Raw genomic sequence first — 24547 nt, 5'->3', positions numbered from 1 at the left:
GACTATAAACTAACCAAGCAAGCAGCCAACCAACAAATAACCTTACTAACCTTAAATGGCAGCTGTAATTTGTCATTTATAAGACATGTAAATGGAATAGACCTATTGACATTATATAAACCATAGAAATATCATCAAAATATACTAACATTGTAATTTTGGGATCATAAGATAAACATAAGCCTTTCTCACTGTAAGGAGTGGGGCACTTTCCATCATTGTGTGGCATAATCCAATCCTCCTTATATGTAAGGCCAAGCAAAAATAATAATTTTATATTTTTAATAATGGGAATTGATTCTCTTTTTATGGCTGTTGTTTTTTAATTAATAGAAATAACTGAGGGCTCTGGGCTATTGATTGCTGGAGTTAGGGTGGGGAGTAGAGCTAGCCTCTTCATGCTTGCTAAATTAAAGACCATTACTCCAAATTTGGGCAAATACAGTCCTTACCAGTCTCGCAACTAAATGAAAATACAAAGGACCCAAAAGCTATGCATCTGAGCCCATGAAAGGAACTAACCTTGAAAGTTCTAAAAACTATTTCCAACACTTCACCTTATAATAATAGTCTATCTTTGACAGAAGAGACTCTATATTTAAGATCTTTAATCTATATTAAAGATTTCCAGATCACAATCCTTCCTGGGTTCAGATGCTCACAACAAATCTGCATGCCTTTTCTAAGCTTCCAGTTATCTCTGTCATCCCTCTCAATCTGTCAGTTAAACATAGGGAAGGGGCACTTGGGTGGCTCAGTTGGTTAAGTGGCCGACTTCGGCTCAGGTCATGATCCCACAGCTTGTGAGTTCGAGCCCCATGTCAGGCTCTGTACTGACAGCGTGGAGCCTGAAGCCTGCTTTAGATTCTGTGTCTCCTCTCTCTGCCCCTCTTCTGCTTGTGCTCTGTCCCTCTCTCTAGCAACAATTAAAAAAATAAATAAATAAATAAATTTTAAAAACTTAAAAAAAAAAAAAAACACGTTAGGAAAGGAAAGGGTAGTTATACCCCAACCACATGAAATGTTCTTTCTCATTATTTTCATCCTGGTCATTAATTTGACTCAGACTCATTCTATTCCAAGATGTGCCTTAAAGTATTCTTCCCTGCTTCTACTCCCTTACTGTCTCTTTCTCTGAGCTCAGTGGAACAATCAATATTATTTGTAAACAACAATGAAGGGGGGGGGTTGAGTTTTTTTAACACAGATGATTGTTATATCTCTTAGGGGAAAAGGTACAATGGAAAGGATATCTCAAAATTATTCTTTCATACTATGAGTAATACTTGTTCTCATGAAATACTTGTTCTCTGTTTTCTATTGCAGCCTGTGGCGGTGTGTTCAACTTCTCCATCGGGGTCATCAGGAGCCCTGCCTATGCACATTCAGACTACCCCAACAATATATACTGTTTGTACACCATCATCGGCAGAGAGGACAGAGTGATTCAGCTCAAGTATGTAAGACAGATGTACCTTCTTTAAAATATGTTCAGCTCTATTTACGGAAAAGACAGTCCTTCACGATAAAGAACACCGATTCTTCTTGGAGGTATATAAGGGAACCTCGAGGAAGGGAGAGTGAAGTTTTTGTTGAGAGTGAAGTATAAATCCAGGAAATGGGTGTCCTTCCTCCCACACAAGCCAGTAGTGATTAGGGAGAAAAACAGGCACTCCGCCAGTGAAAATGAATATTATAATTTTCCAACAGTTTCAAAAGAGCCTCGTATAATGGGTTGTAAAATTATAAACCTGTCTTGGGAACAGCAAGGGAAAGTAGTATCCATTTGTTGGACACTTATTATATACACAAGGGACTTTAATTGACACTTCACTTAATTCCCTTCTTTCATTCTGAAAACAGTCATATGAGGTATTTATTACTAAACTCAGTTTACTGATGAGAAAACTGAGGCTTAGAAGGGTCAAATAACTTTCTCAATGTGCTATGCTATTAAATGAAGACTCAAAATCTGAATTCACATCATATTTTCTCCCAAAGCCATGTCCTTAATATTTCCCTGTGCTATCTCTTGAAGGGCAAATATTTCCTGACTACTTAAGAAATGTATTTTTATCCATGTATCAGAACACCTCTAAACTGGTGCTATTCAGTATCGCTTATATCATCAGTAAAACTGTCCCCTAATCCTACCTACTCCCCGCAGGACTGATTAAGGGAATATGACCTCCAGTTATAAGTGATAAAGTTCAAAATCACATTCATCTGAGATAACTTAGTATTTGTAAGTCTTGTATTTCAGTGATACACAGTTTATGGCAGAAAACTCTGAAAGCTGGTGTGGTTCACAGCAATCTAGAATTCTTTTTTTTTTTTTTTTTTTAACGTGTATTTATTTTTGAGACAGAGAGAGACAGAGGATGAACGGGGGAGGGTCAGAGAGAGGGAAACACAGAATCCGAAACAGGCTCCAGGCTCTAAGCTGTCAGCACAGAGCCCGACGCGGGGCTCGAACCCACAGACCGCGAGATCATGACCTGAGCCAAAGTCGGCCACTTAACCGACTGAGCCACCCAGGCGCCCCTAGAATTCTTTATAGAAGGTTGACGGGCTAGGTTCTCCCCTACCTAGCCCCCCGCCACCCCGACTAAATGTTTGTGATCACTTTCATCCCTAAAAACGATATCCTTTCTGCAGTTTGCCTCCAGGGACCTCATATATCAAACAGGTCTTTGGATGTAAAGACAAGTCTCACCCAGCCTGACTGGGTTCCTGTAGCAGACAGTAAGTGGTCTCTAGACTGGATCTTGAAGAAAGCCGATCTCCCCTGGGATTATTTGTAATGAAGCTGTGCCCAAAGGGTGAAAAAGCCCTTTAAGTCCTAGGAACAAAAGAATAAACCAAAGCTGTCAGATGGTCCAGAGCAGGAGGCCTATGAACAGAAGTGTAAGGAGTCAGTCTTGTCATCTGCCATGATGCGACAGCATTTGCTTCTACGTCCGCAGGATTATAGTTGATCTATATACTACATATGTTGATAACATATATTTCTGTTTCCTCCCTGGGCCCTGGGCTCATCATAGTCAAAGTCCATGTCAGCATGTTTGGAAAATTATTTATTAGGCTCTTTCCAAGAACCTAAAGCCTATGAAAGAGATACTACCTCAGGCATTAAAGAGGTTGTAGACAGTTGTAAAAGAGGACTTCCTCCACCAGTGCTCCCAAAGTGTGCTGGCGAAATAAACTTTTCTATCAATGGGACTTTCCACATATTTTCTGTGCTCTGGGAAAAATGATACAACATAAAAAGCCAAAGCCTCTCTGAGTCTTCTTGGAAACTCACATCTTTATCTTTCTTTGTGAATGCACATTGTGGAAAATCAATGCGTCATCCAAGGAGGATGAAAATAAATGCAGTATTTTTAGAAATGACCTGGCTATTGCTCTGCCCTCACCATCATCATCATCATCATCATCATCATCATCAGGACATTAAATATTACATGTGGTTAAAGAAAATAAAGAATTTTTCATCTTGTTCTTAATCACTAGCTTGGAAAAAATTGAACTAATGAAAAGCTTTAAAAGAATTTACCAATCTTTTTTTTTTTCCTTCAGGCTCTTAAAAGGAATTTTCAAATTAGATATTTTCAAATTATTCTGCTGATATGTTATTTATTGTAGCTGCTAGCAAAAAGAAAAAAAAAACTGAGAAAGCAGAAGAACTTCCAAAACAATGAGGGAAGGATATCAAATAATTCAAATTGGTTTAAAAAAAAAAACATGTTATAGTCAACACACCCTAAAATCCTAAAGATAAACCATGTGGAAAGGCTTGATTGTTTGGGAACTCTGGGATTAGTTACTTGAAATGACAGAGTGTAGGCCTTAGATCCATATACTATCTCAGGCCATAAAAGTAAAACTAAGGATGTATCTGTCAGGATAGTTTTGAGTGGTAACAAGCAAGCCCAAAGCACAGTAGCTTCATGAGCTCATTTCTCACCCTCACCTGTATGAGTATGTCCGATGTGGCCTGGTCACTCAGCAGCCCAGGCTGACAGAAGCTTCATTTGTACATTTGAATCCATGGTCCATCAGTGTAGTGGGAAGGCAGTATGGCCAACTGAGTAGTAACTTTTTAAAAACATCGTTCAAAAAGTAATGCATATCACTACGCTTACATTTCTGTGGCCAAAGCAAGTCTGGGGGCCATGGTGAACCTCAGAGTGTGCACAGATGGGCAATTCTCCCAAACATCAGGAAGGCAGAGAGCTGGGGATGTGTGGTGAAGTTCCTGTTAACAACCACAGTGATCTTAAATGTCAGTTTTCGCTTATAGCAATCAAATCAGTAACACAGCATATTGTTTCTAATATTTTCTATCAAGTAAAGCATGGATATTCTGCTTCTAGTCTTTGTCTTTGTCTTTTTTTATTTTTATTTTTATTTATTTTTTGATTTTTTGGTTCCTTTTGTTCTTTTACAAGAACTAAAGGTATACTGTAATGGAAATCCAAACGGAGAACATCAGTATTAACAAGGTTCATTCCACAGGTTTAATGATTTTGATGTGGTTCCCTCCACCTTCTGCTCCCAAGACTATCTGGCAATTTATGATGGTTCTAACATCAGTAATCCTCTTCTTGGAAAATTCTGTGGGTCCATTCTTCCACCAAATATTAAGAGCAACAATAACAGCATGCTTCTGGTATTCAAGACAGATTCGTTTCAAACAGCAAGAGGTTGGAAAATAACTTTCCATCAGACACTGGGTAAGAATTGTGGATATATGAATCTATTTTTCATGACTGTTACTTTTCTGCTTTATTTTTTTTCACCTGACCAAAGTTGCTTTTCATTTAAATTTTGAGGAATAGGTCACATAAAGTTTTGGTTTTAAAAATTACATATGCTGTATTTTGATTAAAAAAACAATCACTCAATGGAGCGCCTGGGTGGTTCAGTCGGTTAAGCATCCGACTTCGGCTCGGGTCATGATCTCATGGTTCGTGGGTTCGAGCCCCGTGTCGGGCTCTGTGCTGACAGTTTGGAGACTGGAGCCTGCTTCGGATTCTGTGTCCCCTTCTCTCTCTGCCCCTCCCCCACTTGCGCTTTGTCTCTGTCTCTCAAAAATGAATAACCATTAAAAACAATGACTCAACTAATATACCTCTTAGGTATACAAAGGTAAACTCTACCTACACAACCATCTCGAATGAGACCTGCGCCTCATTTTATCACTGGCAGAAATGGTGGAATTTTAGCCTAAAAGCAGACAAGGGCTCCATCAAGGAAAAAAGGCCTCATGACCTGTGTTGCCTTTATCTTTAAAATGATGAAGAGCCTTGGGAGGATTTTAAGTAAAAACAGCATGGCCAGACTTGACTTCTTTCTGGAAAGATGACAGTGGTAGCAGGGTGGAGGAAGGCTGGAGAGGAGGGAACCTGTGACCTGACAAGAAGCTCACTGCAGAATTCTGGATGGGAAAGGTTGAAGGCTCACATTGACACAGTGGGAATGGAAAATGAAGGAAAGGCAAGAATTCAGAGAAACTGAGAAGGTAGCGTGCATGGGAAGTACAGTGTGGAAGTTGGCGACATATTGCAGGAGGAGAGGATTTGACGATTTCTGGATAGTGGCACCTTAGGAGGCTAAGATTTAGGGAAGAAATACTCGACTTAGTTTGGAGCAGTTGTGGTTGGAGGCCTCAGAGATACCTAAGTGGAGAAATACAGGAGGACATTGATCCTCGAGAAGCAATTTGGGCTGGAGAGAATGATCTGGAAGTCTTCTAGAGGTGAAAGGAAAAGCTAGATGTGAGGTTAAATTGAAGACCGTTTATTCCCACTGCGTGTGAGAAGTAATTATATAAAATTGACTCAGAGCTTTGAGTCATTTAAACTCTAAATGAGTTAATCCATTCTGTTTATCTATATTCATAGCGCCAATGGCACAGTCTAAGAAAACTTACGTTTGACTCTGCAAAGTGCTTTGATTCCTCCATTTGGATATAGATGTGATTCATGTTCTGCAAATGAACAGCTCACCAAACGAATCACATTCTCTGTGAGTGAAGACTTAAAGAGACCTGAGACGTTTTCTGCAATAAGCTTTCTGAGTCACTATTGAAACTCTCTCTTTCTCTTTACCCCATGCTGTGGATCACCTTCATCCCTCTGATACAGAGCAAAGCTTACCTTAAGCTTTCTTCACGTTTGATGTGTCGCTTTTTTGTGCATTTCTTGAGGGAAGCAATTAGACGTTCGTGGTGTGAAGGCTTCCTAACAAAATGCAGACATCATGACAAATTGTATCAGAAAACCACTTTGCCACCTGTCATACTTGGCTCGATCAACAATAACTTGAGAGCCAGTCTCACGGGCAGACAGGGAGTATTGCCTCAATAGACTTGCCTACGTGAAGTGGTGTGCAAAACGCAGAGGCTGTTTTGAAAGAAAAATTCATTTGCCTTTGGAGATTTTATTTTTTAATACACGAAAGAATTCACACATTCTTGCCTTTAGCACAGACTTTAGAATCAAATGACATATATTTGCATTTGTTCTTGCTACCTGCTTTCAAGTTGTTTTCCTTTTTTCCTAATATATTCTCACATGACCATTGAAATGGTCTTAAAGTGCTCCACGCTGTTGTCATCTGCACAAAGCTTCCCGACTTAGTCAGTGTTCCCCAGCCTCGTTAATGACCATGTTGTTTTTCTGAGCTACAAAGAAGGCATCTGTGGACTTATTGTGATTTGATGGAGTGAAGCAGCACAGGAGGAAAAATCTTGCCTTGTCAGAGGCACTGTTCACGTATGAGCACTTTGCTCTATCAGTCAATGACTGCTTTCCTCTGGTCACGGTTATAGGAAGGGTTCAAGTGCAGGGAACAAAAAGTGGACTGTCATTAGTTGCCCGAGTTGTGTGACCACTGCATTTCATGATGATGACTTTGACCTCTTTTTCACCTGTGTAATTGCCGTTGGCCACTTGGAAATATCTAAGAAGTAATTTTAGGTAATCTTTAATAGTAATTTTTTACTGAAAACCTCGGTGTTACCATTTCGTATTGCTTTGTTCTCACAAAGCTTTCAAGACCACACAGGTGAGTTTGCTGATCACTCTGCATAACTTTTCAATTTTGATTTTTCTTTGTTTGTTTGTGGTAAGGAAGTGGGGGAAAGAGTAATAACATTAGATTGAATTCTAGGGCTTATAGAACCTTTTAGTTACAGATCTGCATTAAAAACAAAAAACAAAAAACAAAAAAACTAGCCAGTAAGCTGCACATTTCACATCTGTCTCACCCATCGAAAGCCTCCCCACTTTTCCGTAAAGAGGGGAAAGAGCCTGTGTGGACCCGACAGTCAACAGTCAACTGAATTTTTGACGGGGGATGTGCGGGTCAGTCCGGAAAACAGTATTTTCACAGAGTAAATAATTGCTGTGAAGACGAGACCATTTTAGCCTTTGACATCCCAGTTTCGTTCATCTTGACATGCACTGGAGTTTTACACATTCACTATTTACATTATACACTTGACAGTAATTTACTTCAACGTTTCAGAGGTCAGTAAAGAGCCCCATTCGTGTAAGTCTGTGATCATAGGGTGAACTCCTTTATTTGTATTGCTGATGGGTCAGAACAAATTTGGGGGAAATATCCTATAGTTTGTGTCACTTACTAAATGTGTAGGGAAATGGAGTTTCCTTCTGTATTCCAGGCCTGTAATGCACAGGGCGTAAGGTAAAAAGAAAGGAAGGCAGGTCCTTCATGGGGGCTCACATCTAACTGTAACATTAATCTGCCTTCCTCTCTCTCCCCCTGCACCCCAGCATTCCATGAATAATTCATCCTGAAAGAAGATAACCAGGAAAGGGATCATCCTGGGCTTTAGGGATCTGTGCAACTCTGAAATTATCTGAGTGTTTTCTCAAGAGCATGCATTGCTTTCCTCTGATTGTCACTGGTATCGATGATCTTATCAAGTTTCAAAAGCCATCAGTCCTGTGGGTTTGGCTGAAATGGGAATGCTGTATATAGTGCAGAATTGACATGTTTAAGTGCCCTATAGTCTGTTCACTTCTGCTAGTTGAGTTTTTGTCCCTCCTGGACCACCAGGGGCTGCTTTGGCCATGACTGTGCTCACACGTATGTCCTGTGAAGCATTTCAGGCTTGCAAATGTATTTTTATTTATTTATTTTTTTTTTTAAATTTTTTTTTTTTCAACTTTTATTTATTTTTTGGGACAGAGAGAGACAGAGCATGAACGGGGGAGGGGCAGAGAGAGAGGGAGACACAGAATCGGAAACAGGCTCCAGGCTCTGAGCCATCGGCCCAGAGCCCGACGCGGGGCTCGAACTCACGGACCGCGAGATCGTGACCTGGCTGAAGTCGGACGCTTAACCGACTGCGCCACCCAGGCGCCCCTGCAAATGTATTTTTAAACCATCAAGGCCCCTGTTGCCTTTTACTGTCCCGGTCTCATGCCAGGGTGCCGCTCAGTCAGTCTTACTCACAACATGCTTGTCACGTTAGGCGTCAGGCTTCTAGATACTTGATTAGATCAGGGATTTAAAGTACATTTACTTGTGCAGTGCTGTGGTACTTTCATGTGCGTTTTATTTTTTATTTTTTTTTCAACGTTTATTTATTTTTGGGACAGAGAGAGACAGAGCATGAACGGGGGAGGGGCAGAGAGAGAGGGAGACACAGAATCGGAAACGGGCTCCAGGTTCTGAGCCATCAGCCCAGAGCCCGACGCGGGGCTCGAACTCACGGACCGCGAGATCGTGACCTGGCTGAAGTTGGACGCTTAACCGACTGCGCCACCCAGGCGCCCCTCATGTGCATTTTAAAGTAATGTCTTCTATAACACTTCAGCAAAATGTTGGGGTCAAAACTGACCCTGGCCTAATTAGGTGTGAGGTTGGTAGGCATTTTGCTCAGCGAGTAGCCCAGGAGAGAGTAAAAAGTGACCCTTCAGGATGACATGTCCTAGAAGGACAAAGACGTCACCCTGGGGAAGATGACAGGATTGGGGACAAGAGGTTCTCTTCCCCTAAGACTGTGAACACTGGATGTATGACTAAAGCTCCCAGCCCCCCCGTTACCCATAGCCCACGTGCTGAGGATGAGGCCACTCCCGGTCGCTAGCTGGGGTGTTCACCATATGGAGAACTAGTCAGGTGGCAATACGGTCAGGTTCACAGACCTTGCTGTGAGACAATGGCAAAAATACCAAAGTGCATGTTTAACAAGGACAAGATGAATCGTGCTCCACAAGATGGGAATGTGCCCAGATGGGAAGAGCCATAGACGGGAAAGCAGGTGGCCATGACATAAATGCTCCATTGCATCGTTGTCTGGTAAGATGCTTTAGAAAGGTCCTGTAACATTTTTGAGCTCCATTTTTATCCACTGAAAAAGAAAAGTTTGAAACTTTATCACTTTCTTTCTTTTAAGAATGTGATGGGGATAAAGTAGCTAATCCCCGTGCATAGTTCCTTAGATGTCAAAGAGAGAGGCTGTTATGTCATCAGAAAGTAATGTTGAGGTCTTGGGTTTCTGCAAGGTTGCGTGACCTTCCCCACCCTATCTCCAAGGCGGGGAAGAGGTGTGTGTACAGCCGGGGTCGTTATCATCAACAGGACCGCTCCAGGGTGCCTTGATCTTTTTGTTTGTTCTTACTCACTTTGCACTGAAATCTAACTAGCAAACCCTAATGTTTGTTTTATAACTATATCTGAAATCAAAAGCTAAATTCTGGTTAAATGCTAATGCCTGGCAGAGGTCTAGCGCATAGTACTCCACCACTATTGGCTGGTTGACTGTTCTGAAGAATAAATGGGCACATTGCACCTCCTTAACAATTACCTTATAGGTAATATAAATGATACACTCTACATTATTGTATCTAGATGCGCCTCCTTCCCAATCATGGTTCATACAGTTCAGCTGTGACTCAGGGTGGAAACTTGGATCATTTTCATACCAAGAGAATCAGGACTTCCAGATGACACTCAACCTTTGGGTCATGTGCGTCTGCTCTCTGGATTTTTGCCCACTGCTGTAACGTGTGGAAAACGGCTCCCTAACATGCTGAAAGAAGGCACCAGGAGCAGTGGGAGAGAGCCAAGGGAGCTGAACTTGACTTTGTTTGTAAGAGGGGACAGGAGAAGAAGGAAAGGGAGACTGACAAAGGCAATGAGAGTTGCAGCCCCAAAGATGGAAAATATAGTCAAAGCAGATGGAGAAAAATATCACAACATGTCAGAATCAGACTCTGGTTTCTAGTTATTTCTTAGTTTCACAGTTTTGGTGTTATGTTTGGACGTTGAGAGGCACTCTAAAAATCTGTAGCTAAACAATAAAAGAATAAACTTAAGTATATCCAGTAACTCTAAATATTGATATGGGTATGTTTCCATGTGCTCCCTGACAGCCTGATAAAAGCTGCCAAACCATATTACTTTTAAAAGTACAAATACAATAAGAGAATTGAGTTACAACTTGAATAATTTTATAAATCATTGCTCTAGTAACTCTCAGTTTAGCAATAATGAGGGTATTACTCGAAAGCACTGGCGTTTGTCTGTTCTTTTAATGTCATTTGCTCCCTCTGATGAAGTCTGAGAATGAGATGAGCTGAAATGGTACACCCATTTGTAGAAAATTAGACTAAGCTTATTTCCGCCCTTGTTAAGCCTTCTAAATTTCGCTGTTGATTGGACTTCCCTTGAGAGATGATGTCAAAGCCAAGGTTATCTGCAATCTCTTCTTGGTGGGTTTTGCTGAGAAGGTTTTTTTGCTGAGCCGAGAATGCAGGGCTTCGATAAAGAAAACAACAATGCTTGGTTCACCAAAACCTTATGAAAGCAAGTAGACAGGAGTAAAATTCCAGGTCAGTAAAAGGAAAGGAAAGATTTTTATTAAAATGTATTCCAACATCAGAATCTGTGCTCCCACCCCCACCCCCACCCCCACCTCTGCAATGACCTGATTGCTGTGTCTGGTCTCCAAGAGTAGAGCTGTCACTGGGGAAATAAAACCAGTTGGTGCTGCGGAGACCAAGCTGAGTGACAAAACTGAGTTAGTGGTAAACCTTAAGATAACCCTGGGAAACATTCAGATGCACAAGACCTGGAAAGCAATTATTCTGCATAACCTAAACCACAGCAGCCCTTCTCAAAATGGAACCCCGCCTCATCTCAGATGTTCTCAAACCCAGGTGCTTTGAATTACATTATTTGTAACCATAGATCCCCTATAATAATTATCATCCTTACTCAGATCAGCTTGACTTTGATGTAACGTTTGCAGGAGCATAAAAGCAAACTATCTCTGGTCAGCAATAAACACTTAAAAAATTCTTTGGTTATAAACCAGTTCAGAAACAAAACATCACTAGGACCATGGGACTGTATTCTTCTTGTCATTTTATACACAAACAAATCTGTTAATGTGCAGTAGCTGTATGTTCCGCTCACTCCCAAGTGAAGACATCACAAACTCCCAAGGCGTGATGACAGTGGCCACCTGTCCCGGAGCATCCATTATGTAGCACAGGGGCTTTCCCTGGATAGTCTCATCTAATCTACACAACTGCCCACAAGACAGGGACGGTCCCATTTTACAAAGGAAGAAATAGGAAGTTAAGAGATTAAGTTATTTGTCTGTGGTCAACGTGTTGTAAGAGGCAGAGCCAAGCTCTGAACCAGGTGTAATTATCTCCCAGATTCGCCTTTTTCCTAATCAACCCGCATCATCTCTGTGGCAGTCAGTAAACATAGCCAGGGACGAAGAAGGATTCTGGGGTGAGTTGTCTGACAGGCAGGTCATGTCTCTAATTCCTGTTTGGGGTAGACTGAGCTACTTTTCTCTGCTTTCGTCTTCTTGCTGCTACCTGCTTTCTAATAACAGCATTCCAATTTGTACCGAGCCCCAAATAGTACTTAGCCCGTAGGCTATATTACATAAACAGTGTGCATAACTACAGCAATCATATTATATTATATCTATAAGATTAATATTATATAATATTTGTATTATAATTTTATTTTCTAAAACAGTTATATTTTTGTTATACTAGGCTATATTTACAATTTATAAATATATAGTCATATATTTTATACTATATATTTGTAATGTTTATAAGTAATGTTTACATGAAATATGTATGAACATATAACATATATGTATATGCAATATACATTTAATAGATGCATATTATAGCTCACAATACATATTATATTAGTATATAATTCTAGAATATCACAGAATATATGCCATAAAATAACATTGTCTTCTGATGTTGACAGGTAAATGTCACATCTGTTTTATTGGCTTTCCATGGCATTTTGATAAAGAATTAGCACAGTTATGTGGAATACAGTTGCATTGGAATGTAAGGGTAATAAATCTCTGTGTAACAAATAAAACCTTCTAGCCCCAAATTATGCCTTCCAATTTAGTGAAATTCCTTACCACAGGATTCTGACAAAATGAAGTGATTTGGACATGTATTTTTATGGTTTAGCCCTGATTGGTACTCTTATAAAGATGAGTTTATGAATTGAGGAACTAAGTCACAAAGACATTACGTAACTTGCCAAGGTCACTTAGCAAGTCTTGAGCAGAAGTGGGAAAGTAATCCTTGTCTCCATTTTGTCTCCACCAGAGTAACAAAAGTTGAAATATCCTGAGCACAGTGCGAAAGCTAATATATCAAGAAGAACAACCAAAAGAAGAACCCATTGAAATGATTTTTTAAAAAGCTGTGGGAAACTTTGTCTGGCTTTATGAATTCCATAAATTCTTTTATATTACAATCTATTTTATGACAGTTAAATAGTGCTTTGCTATTAAGCCTGCTCTCTCCAAACAGAACATTTAAAGATTTTTTTCTGACTTTGATTTTATAATTGTCAATGTTAAGTAAATAAAGCCATCCTTCTGTTATTATTTTGTTGAAGAACAATTGACATACAATATTGCATTAGTTGCAGGTGTATAGCATAGTGTTTCAGTATTTATATACATTACAAAATGGTCACCACAGTAAGTCTAGTTACCATCTGTCCCCATACAAAGTTGTTACAATATTATTGACTGTATTCCCTCTGCTGTGCTTCACATCCCAATGTCTAACTTTCTTTTTGTAGCTGAAAGATTGTACCACTTAGTCCCCTTCACCCACTTCATCCAATCCCCTCACTCCCGCAACTATTCATTTGCTCTCTGTATCTATGAGTCTGTTTGTTTCATTTGGTCATTTATTTTGATTTTTTAAGTTTTTTTTTTAACATTTATTCATTTTTGAGAGACACAGAGAGAGAGAGCAGGAGCAGGGGAGGAACAGAGAGAGGGAGACACACAGTCCGAAGCAGGATCCAGGCTCTGAGCTGTCAGCACAGAGCGCGACGCGGGGCTTGAACTCACGGACTGAGAGATCGTGATCTGAGCCAAAGTCAGCGGCTTAACCGACTGAGCCGCCCAGGCGCCCCACATTTATTTTGATTTTTAGATCCAACCCATAAGTGAAGTCATATGGCGTTTGTGCTTCTCTGTCTGTACTTATTTCACTTAGCACAATACCTTCTAGGTCCATCCGTATTGTTGCGAATGGCAAGATTTCATTTTTTTATGAGTGAGTAATGTTCCAGTGTGTGTGCGTGTGTGTGTGTGTGTGCGCACGCATCTTTGTCTGTGTATTGCTGATCTTTATCCATTCATCCATCTGTGGACATTTCTTTTGCTTCCATTACTTGGCTGTTTTAAATAATGTTGCAATGAACATGGGAGTGCCTGTGTCTTTTCAAATCACTGTTTTCATTTTCTTCAGATCAATACCTGGAAGTGGAATTGGTAGACTATAGGGTAGCTCTGTTTTTAATTTTGGGGGGAAACTCCGTACTGTTTTTCACAGGGGCTACACCAGTTTACATTTCCACCAACAGTGCAAGAAGCCTCCCTTTTCTCCATATCTTCGCCAATACTTTATTCTTTCCTGTCTTTTTGCTGATAGCCATTCTTTCGGTGTAAGACGTACTTCTTTTATACAGTGTAGTTTGCACGGTCACGTATCCTCTGTTTTACAAATGATTAAATTTGCTCTGCTTGCTGAAACCTAACGCTCAGAGATTAAATTTTCTTAAGTAATAGACCTAACATGATTTATCATTGCAAATTTTTAGCTACAGAAGCATTTTCCACTGCTCGGGCAGTGTTTTAAATCTTTTAGTGATGTTTTATTGTTATCCTGCTAATTGTCTCTTGACAATCAAATATGCCGTAAAAATCAACTAAGTTAGCTTGAAAAACAGGTTAGTACATAGGACAAAAACGTTGTTTTGTATACATCGAATACGTGTTTATAATATAATAACAACTCTATAAATCAAGAAATATGTTTAATTCCAAGAATTCCCCTTGTAAACCCAGCATAGATGCGAAGATCCACCTAATAACTATTTACATTTTCTATTCATTCTTTCATTGTTTATTCAAAAGTATTCACCAGCTACTTGCTGTGTAGGCAGTGAACTTCTCTTGCAAATACAAAGATGAACTGAACAAGGTCCGTATTCTTGAGAGGTTGATTCAAGTTAGGAGGTGCCTGGGTGCAGTTAAGTATCAACTCTTGATTTTGCCTTAGGTCATGATTTCACGGTGTGTGGGATCGAGCCCTGCATCAGGCTCTGTGCTGACAACATGGAGCCTGTTTGGGATCCTCTCTCCCTCTCTGCCCCTCCCCTGCCCGTGCATACAGGAGCTCTCTCTCTATCTCTCTTTTTCTCTCTCTTTCTTTCTCATTAAATAAAGCTTTGTGTTTTTTTAAAGTAGAGGAGTTGGCGGAGGGGGGGTGCGCCTGGGTGGCTCATTCGGTAAAGCATCAACTTCAGCTCAGGTCATGATCTCACGGTTTGTAAGTTCAAGCCCCACGTCAGGCTCTATGCTGACAGCTCAGAGCCTGGAGCCTGCTTTGAAATTCTGTGTGTGTCTCTCTCTCTGCCCCTCCCCAATCTCTCTCTCTCTCTCTTCTCTCTCTCTCAAAAATAATAAACATTTTTTTAAAAAAGTAGAAGAGTAAGTAATTGCAAATTTGGGATAATAAATGCTTTTTGACGGAAGAATGTGCCAAGGACAGTGGAGGCAGAAAAGAAAGACCTGTGTTTCTTTGGTGTTGAGTAAAAAGGACACAGGATTGTTAGAGAAAGCATTACAGAGTGTGAACCCTGAACTGTAGTGTGATCGTTAACAGTGTAGGGCGCCTGGGAGGCTCAGTCTGTTAAGCATCCGATTTGGGCTCAGGACATGACGGTTCGTGGGTTCAAGCTCCACGTCAGGCTCTGTGCTGACAGCTCAAAGCCTGGAGCCTGTGTTGGATTCTGTGTCTCCCTCTCTGCCCCAGCCCCACTTGCGCTCTGTTTCTCTCTGTCTCTCAAAAACGAATAAATGTTAAAAAAAAATTATAAAAAAAAAAAAAAAAGAGTGTAAGCTCAGGAGCAAGACTTCCTGGGTGCAAACTCAGTTCTTGTACATCCCAACAAGTTTGGCCTTGGACACTTTTCCTCTCTACATCTTGATTACCTCATCTCTGAAATGGGCATGCTAATAATAACTACCAGATAAGGTTGTGGTGAAGGTTAGACTAAAAAATTCCCTGGCACTCATTTAGCATGTAATAAATCTTAGCTTTAAATAGTACTAGCTTGGGAGGGTGAAAAGGCATTCATTGGGAAAACATTCTATGAAGAAGGAGAAACACGTATAATGTTGTAGGTCATGCCATTTCAGAGGCTACAGACTGATCGGCACATCCTTTGGTGATGCTTTGGGATATAAGGTGGAGAACAACTTTATTCTTCTTTGTCAAGATCATTTTAAATATTCAAGGGCCTATAGTTTTCCATTTAAATCTTAAAATGAGCATATTGATTTTTTTTTTTTAAGTGAGCATTTTTTAATAGAAACAGAAAGATCTTGCTGGGGGTTTGATAAGAATTACATTAAACCTGTGCATCAATTTAGGAATAATTGACATTTTTACTATGTTGTGTCTTCCAGTCCGTGAACATGTATGTCCCTCCATTTAGTTAGGTCTCCTCCGATTTCTTTTATCATTTTGTCATTTTCAGCACATAGATCCTGTGTATGTTTCATGAAGTGTATACCTAAGGATTTAGTTTTCTTTGGAGCAATCATATTTTTAATTTTGGTTTCCATATGTTTATTATTCAAATATAGAAATGTGACTGACTTTTATGTATTGTTCGTGTATTTTGAGTTCTTGCTGAACTCACTAGTTTTTGAATTTTTACGCAGATTCCTTGGGATGTTCTACATCTGAAAATAGTGGCAATTTTATTTCTTCCTCTCCAGTCTGTCTGTATATTTCTTCTTGCCTATTAACTGTCAAGAATTCCAAAATGATGTAGAACATGAGTGATGAAAACAAGGTATCCTTGCCTTGTTTCTGATCTTACAAGGAAAACATGTAGTTTTTCACCATTAATATCATGTTAGTTGCAGATTTTTATAGATACTTTGTGACAAGTTGAGAAAATTCCTTTCTAGTCTCACTTTGCTGAGGGTTTTTATCGTGAAAGCAAGTCGGATCGTACTAAATCCTTTCCTGCAACAGTTGACATGATAATATGATCAGAACATTTGATTTAGCAAATCATTTTTAAAATTTCAAAGTTAGTGAGACTAATTCTTATGAAATGCATGTAGACTGATGATGCATACATAAAGCGTTTTCAGTAATATCTAAATAATGCGAAATTGGTAGAAAGATAATGATAAAATTCTCCTAAGTTTGTTATACATTGTATTACTCTTTTTCTAGTGAATATAGCTACTGATTAGTTGCTGAAATTACCCTTCTTTTAGTATTTTAGTTTTATGCTTCCCAAATATTACCAGACTAAGTACATATTCTAAGTTAAATTAGGCTGGGTCTCAAATTAGGATTTTTACAATGCGTCCAATTGAGTCACGTTACCAAACACAAACAAATGAAAACAAAAACACACAATTCGTGTTACAAAAACCACTAAATTGTTTTTCTAGTATAACATAAATATAATACCTAAAAGGTCATGCCTGTTTGAGGTTAGGGGGGTAGAAAAATAAATCCAATCTGCTTTTAGAGAAAAAGATGAAACACGTTCATCTGGAACCTAGCTGAATTTTTAAAAATGAATTCATGGCTTTAGGGCAATTGAATAATGCAGCTTTGAAAATCACAGTGAGATTTATTCCAAGAAAGGATTCTGGAGCGCTAGCCCTGTGTCCTGTGTGGTTGAAGGGAAGCTAGTCTGGTACACCCCCATTTCCCTGAAGCACCGGCTTTAAAGGGTTTGTGTTCTGTTTCCTGTGCTTCTATCTGCTTCCTTTAACTACCGGCTAAAGCCCAGCTGGCTCACTGGGGAACAGGAAAATGCCTGAAGTCAGGCCAGTCTTTATCTGTAAGTATGGCTTCCCGTTTGCCATGTGTCCAAGTGGTAGCCGTCCAGAGGCAGGCAGAGATCCTATCCAGAAGACCTCCATAGCATGTCAGCCACAATGTAACGTCGGTCACAAAAATGTCAATCCTCATGATAACTATTTAGAAATGTATCTGTCCCCACTAAAGGCTTCAAGATGTTTTGTCTTAGATAATATAACTATTTTGCTTTGTCAGATTTATCCTGGCTTGAGCTTCATTCTGAGGTTTAATTTCCTGGAGGGAAATAATTTAGGATTCGGTTACTGATTTTTAATTAAGTAGAGCTCAACCCACATTTCACTGCTTACAATGGGTTTATATTTCCACTATTTCTGTAGCCAAACGTTTTCTTTCTCTAAAGAAGTAGCTCTTTTGTAGGAAGTGTTTCCAATGTGGAGAAGACGGTTGGAGTGACATTTGTTCTCGGGCATAGGGAGTGTCGTTATAGGGCGCTTCTGACAGGACATGACTGATGAACTGGGTGCTGATGGATGAGAGTTTGCTGGATGGTAGAATGTGTGTAGTAACAAGGAAGATGATGGATTTATGGTGCTAAACGACATGTCAAGGTTAAGGGTTGATACTAGTTAAAAAGGACAGGGAGATTTAAAAATATGAATATAGTAAACAGATATTAATTTCTTGTGTATGAAACTATTTCACAGTCACAGAGTTCTTCGTGTTATGTCATGTTTTTGCTGAACTATACAAATCCAGAACTGGGGGGTGCCTGGGTGGCTTAGTTGGTTAAGCGTCCAACTTCGGCTCAGGTCACGATCTCGCGGTTTGTGAGTTTGAGCCCCGCGTCGGGCTCTGTGCTGACAGCTCGGGGCCTGGAGCCTGCTTCCAGTTTTGTGTCTCCCTCTCTCTCTGCCCCTCCCCTGTTCACGCTGTCTCTCAGTAATAATTAAATGTTAAAAAAAAAAAAAAAAAAAAAGAAAGAAATACAGAACTGGTAGTGTGGCAAAGCACGTTTTTGGTAAAGGATCCTTCTTGGTTAATATTTCTCTCTATATTTCCCCAAATACAAACATTTATGGTTCCATTTACTGTAGGAAGAGCAGAAGCACAGAGCAGTTGTACCATGTTTAAGTACTAAAGTGGGGGGATAGGGCAACTACAACCATTTCCTTCACCAAACAAACACCGAAAGGTGTTTACTCATATAATATTATACTTATGTCAATTATATTCACTCATATTAATATATTACTCAAATATAGTATATTTGAGTATATGATATTATTCAAATATAGTATGAATCATAGAATTCATTCACATAGTGTTATGCTGACTTCAGTTATTTGAATATTTGGCCAGGATTGTCTGAAGACCGTGTTAATTCTCCTTTTTTAAAATTCTGTGTATATTCTGTGAATGAAGCAATGCACTCTATTACAGTTTAATAACTCGAACCAGCCATTTGTGTTTCGGTCGGCTATTGCCACAGCAATGCTGCATAACAAATCACCCAAATCCAGCGCTTATCCCCACAGCATTTATTGTTGTCACTTGTGGCTCAGCAGACTCGTCGTCTGCCTGTTCCGGGCCGCAGAAAGACGGCCCTTGGCTTTATATTTCAGGGCGCGTCCAAGTCTGCTCTATGTGACCCCGCTTTGTCTTTCACCAGAAGCTACCTAGGGCATGAGCTCCCAGTGGATGGCGCACAGGAGCACCAGCCAAAAACCGCAAAGCCCACTTCAGACCCCTTCCTACTTCCAGCCCATTAATATTCTTAAGTCACTTGGCCAAGCCTCACATCAGAGCACAGAGAAGTAAACCCTGTCCATTCTAATGAACTGCAAAGAGAGAGGCTAAAGAGTTAAGAATCATCCATTCGATCAGTCTGTGACAGCCCACACCAAGGAATTTTGTGTGTTTGCTTTTGGGTTCCCTGGAGGGAGGGTGTGTCTGTCTTATGACCTTAGTCCTGGGGGCACCAGTACTGCTGAATATTAAGTGTGTATAAGAGCCCCCACTCCGCCCAAGTACAGTCGTCATTTTGCCCTTATTAATCTGTTAGTAACAATGAATACACAAGTGGTACTAAGACAGTTGGAGCTCTTAAAAAAATAACAGTTAATTTTTAAAGCTGACGCAGGAACAGAGTAAAGCCCAGCAACACCAGTTTCCCACATACAAACCTCCGCGTGTTACACCCTTCTTCTCCCCAGCCCACACCATTGGCGCGTCCTCTCTCCTGGTCTTATCTTCCTCCGTCCGTCCTGCTCCCTTGCGTGAGATGCTACCACCAGATAGGGTTTCCATCAGATGTGATTAGAAAGTGCATTCTGACCCTCCCACTCTTCTAATCAAAAACCTTTCAAATGCATCCCCATTATGCACAGAATGCACACGGTTCTCAAGGTCAAACTCAATGATCTTGACAGTTGAGGCCCTCTCCAGAACAGCGAGTCCTGTTTCCCATTCGTGTTATTCTCCTTCATGGACTCTATCGTTGTTACTAACAGAACCATGCTTTCCCATGCATATAATCCAAATCCTTGTACACTTCGCCTTTGGTTGTGAAGTTCTGAAGGAACCTAGAAGTGCCAATACCAATCCCATTTCCACACGGTCTTGTCCTGTTTATCCTTCAAGACCCAAATCAAATGTCACCTCTTCCTTGGACGTTCTACATCCTTCACAGCCTGAAGTAGTCTCTCCCTTCCTGCAGAGCTCACAAGACTTTCCTGCCTCTTATATGGCGCCTATTATTTTCTGAATTGTATTATCGTTATTTATCTGTCTTGTCACTGCTGTTGGACTACCATTTATTTCCCCCCCCCAATGAATATGTTTCTTTTGACTATTAAAACAATATTTAATAAATACATTTGTCAGTTCATTAATACCCTAACTCTTCCCGGTTAGGGGAAGTTGTTCTTCCCTGTGTTGCGTGTCAATCAGGTTAAGTGGTTTTCTTTTTCCTTTGTTGATGTTTATTTATTTTTGAGAGAGAGAGAGAGAGACAGAACATGAGCAGGGGAGGGACAGAGAGACAGGGGGACACAGAATCTGAAGCAGGTTCCAGGCTCTGAGCTGTCAGCACAGAGCCCAATGCGGGGCTCGAACTCACAAACCGTGGTTCGTGACCTGAGCCAAAGGGGGACGCTTAACTGACTGAGCCACCCAGGCACCCAGGTTAAGTGGTTTTCTTAAGTAACAGTCAGTCCGCATTGGATACAAAAGCTGTGCAAATTCCAGCTCTTTCTTTAGTTTGCGGGCCTGTTTCACGCGAGCAGAATCATTAGCAATATGCAGTTCAGCCCTGGGCATTGCTTTCTTTTCAGAATAATTTTGTCCTAGATACCATCTATGGGTTTATCAGGGATTGGGCCTTTGGATGCATTTCAACTCTAGGAAACATCTGACTGTGCAAATAATCTATCATTTTACCTGACTTAGAAGCTCTGGACAGGGCAGCCTGACCTACTAAATAATGCACCTGTATTGAGAAACACTGCACAACTGATACCCTCCTCATTTCAGGAGGGCTGCTGTGTTTCCACTTCCTGCCGAGCTCCAAGTCCAAAATATTGGTGCCCCCTAATGTCGAAAGCAATCCTTTCCCTGTTAAAAGATCAATAAATACAATGAGATGGATAAATGAAAGGCCAGGGTCAGTGAGATTCAACTTTGGAACTAATAATGATCTATATTTGTGCAGAACGTAAGCTTTATCAACATTATTTTGGACCACTTAATCCCAATTCCTACTAGGGTTGTTTTGAATTCAGCTCATGTGCACGGTTTCAAAATCGTCAATAACTTTGTCTTCCTTTTATTCTCTTCTGACGCCACTTCTGAAGTAATTGCCTTGGACTGTGAAATGGACAAAACCAAGTCCTATGTTCTGATAATGTTGTTCTATATTTTTTTGTAGTAGAACTTTCTGTCATCTTGAGAGTATTCTTTATCTGTCTTTTGTATTTTTATCATGAATTTCAAAGTAGAGTTTTTTTTCCCAATTAAGTTCCTTTTCAGTTTCCCTTTCTTTTTGGAATAAAAATCACATATGTAGTGTGTTTTAATATAAACTGGACCTTAGTGTTAGATGTGTGTTAGATGAGTGTTAGTAGTGTTAGATGTGTTAGTGTTAGTATGTGTTAGATAGTGTTAGATGAGATGCCCCTCAGCCTCTTTCTGACAGATTATTTAGTAAAAGGTTTCTTGAGAACCAGTTTTCTTGGAGTGCTAGGTAAATTCTTCATAAATTCAGTTTTCCATCTGATAGTGTTCATAAACGCAGAACATAAACGTAAAATATGGTCATGCTTTCCAGAAGTTTTGTTATGCAAAATACTTTATTTTCTATAAAATTGGATTTTTTTTTTTGGATTTTTTCAAGGATAGGAATCCCATCCACAGTTCTCGAAATGCACATAAAACTAAATACAATTCCCCACTTTTCTAGGTGACTAGACGGGGACTAAAGTGTCGGTGATAGGAGTAGAAAGGAAATATGGAACAAAAAAGCTAATACGGTGGGAACAACACCCGCATAAGCCATCTGATAGCGTCCACCTGAAGCTCCGGGCACCATTGATAATGTCCATGCACGTGTGACCGAACTAGAAACTATATGATTTTTAAAACCCTCCCTGTAAAATTTAAGATCTATTCCCTTTGGTCTGCGTAGTGATGTGTCTTTGTTTTTAACACAGGGCCTCAGCAAGGATGTGGTGGTTATCTGACAGGTTCAAGCAATACCTTTGCCTCTCCTGATTCTGACTCCAATGGAAGATATGACAAGAATTTAAACTGTGTATGGTTCATAGTTGCACCTGTAAACAAAGTGATTAAACTCACCTTCAAAACATTTGCTCTGGAGGCACCAAATAGTGCACAAAGATGCATGTATGATTATGTAAAGGTAAGGCCATTGTATTTCTTTTTTTTTTTTTTTAATTAATTAATTAATTAATTTTTTTTTTCAACGTTTATTTATTTTTGGGACAGAGAGAGACAGAGCATGAACGGGGGAGGGGCAGAGAGAGAGGGAGACACAGAATCAGAAACAGGCTCCAGGCTCTGAGCCATCAGCCCAGAGCCCGACGCGGGGCTCGAACTCACGGACCACGAGATCGTGACCTGGCTGAAGTCGGACGCTTAACCGACTGCGCCACCCAGGCGCCCCAAGGCCATTGTATTTCTTAACAGAGTCTTCTAACCTGGACTTTAATATGATACATGCCAGTTGGCACCATTCAGGAGGAAGTCATGAAATGTTGAGTACCGCTAGTAGTTAAAATGACATATTCTTCAATGATATAACATTTATTATTACAGATGTCCTATCTTCATCTCAAGTTAATCTTTAATCTGGATGGATGAGCCAGAAATTGCATGTGGCTTATAACATTAGCTTTAAGATTCCCTCTTCATTCATGCTTTGTTGAGAGATGATCAGTGGAAAGGTGGGTTGTATGGAAAGAGACACTCAAAAGACCTTTGGCAAATCCTAGAATAAAGTTTGTATCTTTACTGTCCATATGACCTTTAGATGTAGAAAATAACTTAGTTCTGAAATCCCATTAAAAGGAAGCTGAATTTTTGCTGACTCGTTAATATTAAGTTACTGTACCCATCAGGCTAGATGACTTCAGATTAAACCGTCTAATTAGTATCAGCCAGTGTATTCTACAACACTTTGGGGTGGAAGACAAGTGTGGCAAGATTTGTGCCCAAGGGAACTTAAATCTGATTGTTAAAGTAGTGGGTGACGCGTGCAAATCTACAATAAACAGTTCAGGACAGTCAATATTGAAAGGCCAGCTAATGCATTGGATAGAGGCTCGAAGCAATGTGCAAGTTTATAAGGGAGGAAAGTTCATGATGATCTGGCTTGAAAAGGAAAGGCTTCAGGGGCGCCTGGGTGGCTCAGTCGGTTAAGTGTCCGACTTGGGCTCAGGTCGTGATCTCGCGGTCCGTGAGTTCGAGCCCCGTGTCGGGCTCTGTGCTGACAGCTCAGAGCCTGGAGCCTGTTTCAGATTCTGTGTCTCCCTCTCTCAGACCCTCCCCCATTCATGCTCTGTCTCAAAAATAAAAAATAAACATTAAAAAAATTTTTTTAAAAAAAAGAAAGGCTTCATAGGGTGCCAGAAAGCATATTCTCAGGAGAGAAGGCATTCCAGGCAAGGTACACATAAAAAGAAGGGGAGTACGGACGTTGGCATATGTGTGTTCATGAAGGGGTGAAGGGACTGCCTTTTTTTTTTTTTTTTTTTGAGAGGAATATTGCGAAAAAGTAGCAAGAAATAAGATCGCCTACGTGGAGATACACCCAGATCACAAAGAATCTTGAAAAGTCAAATTAATGACTTCAGATTTTATGCAGTTGAAAATAAGGAAGGATTGAAGGCTTTCCACTGAGCAATATGATGAGAGCAGCATTTACGGAAGACTAATATGGAATCAGCACTGCAGGTAGATGGTGAGCGGAGAGTCTGGAGTTAGGACCCCAGGGAGAGGTTACCGTTAGGTAAGGAGGGTATAGAGATGGAAATCACAAGCTGGTGCAAGAACTTTTAAGTTTAGAACTTGCCTTAAATTTTAAAGAATTCATTTTCTTTAAAAGGGGGGAAGGAAGAGTCATAGTTGGAGTACCCATTGGGCACTTAATTATATACTGTTGTATTTTTACTGTGCTAAGCTCTAAGCCCAAAGAATGTCTGTTCGATTAGGAGAACATCCTGTGTTGTAAGGTAGGGGTTAATTTGGGTGACAGCAGGGCAGACAGGTGAGCAAAGGCTAGAACAGGGCTCCAGCGAGAAGAGAGCAGCACAGAGCGGAGACAGCAAAGGACTGCTTCTGCAGTCAGAAGAAGTCCTGTTTTCTTTCCAGGAAGGCAGCATGGAACTAGGAAGCCAGGCTTCCGCTCCACTCTGGGAAAGGGACGCAGCGAGGCCATCAGAGAGGACAGAAGATGCAGGACGAGAAACAGACAAGTCATGGAAAACGTGTAAAAGCCCAGAATAATGGAGGATCCCTGAAGTCAAGGGAGAAGAGTGGTCCACCAAGGATGGGTGGTCGATACCATTAAATTATAAGTTAGGGGCCAAGAAAGGTAAAGGCGAAAAAGA

General features: G+C 40.4%; 1 protein-coding gene across 2 annotated transcripts in view; it reads left to right on the top strand.

Moving 5' to 3' along the window:
* The window catches only part of CUBN (cubilin), a 283940-nt gene that overhangs the window by 238143 nt on the left and 21250 nt on the right, over window positions 1-24547 (top strand). For both annotated transcript variants that reach the window (XM_045463384.1, XM_045463382.1), the window contains 3 exons: window positions 1327-1456; window positions 4519-4736; window positions 22130-22338. In XM_045463384.1, the coding sequence (XP_045319340.1) occupies window positions 1327-1456; window positions 4519-4736; window positions 22130-22338 (557 nt within the window). The remainder of the gene's footprint in view (window positions 1-1326; window positions 1457-4518; window positions 4737-22129; window positions 22339-24547) is intronic.

Source organism: Leopardus geoffroyi, chromosome B4 (assembly GCF_018350155.1).
Source record: "Leopardus geoffroyi isolate Oge1 chromosome B4, O.geoffroyi_Oge1_pat1.0, whole genome shotgun sequence".
NCBI classification, from domain to species: Eukaryota; Metazoa; Chordata; class Mammalia; order Carnivora; family Felidae; genus Leopardus; species Leopardus geoffroyi.
This window is presented reverse-complemented; position numbering and strand designations above follow the sequence as displayed.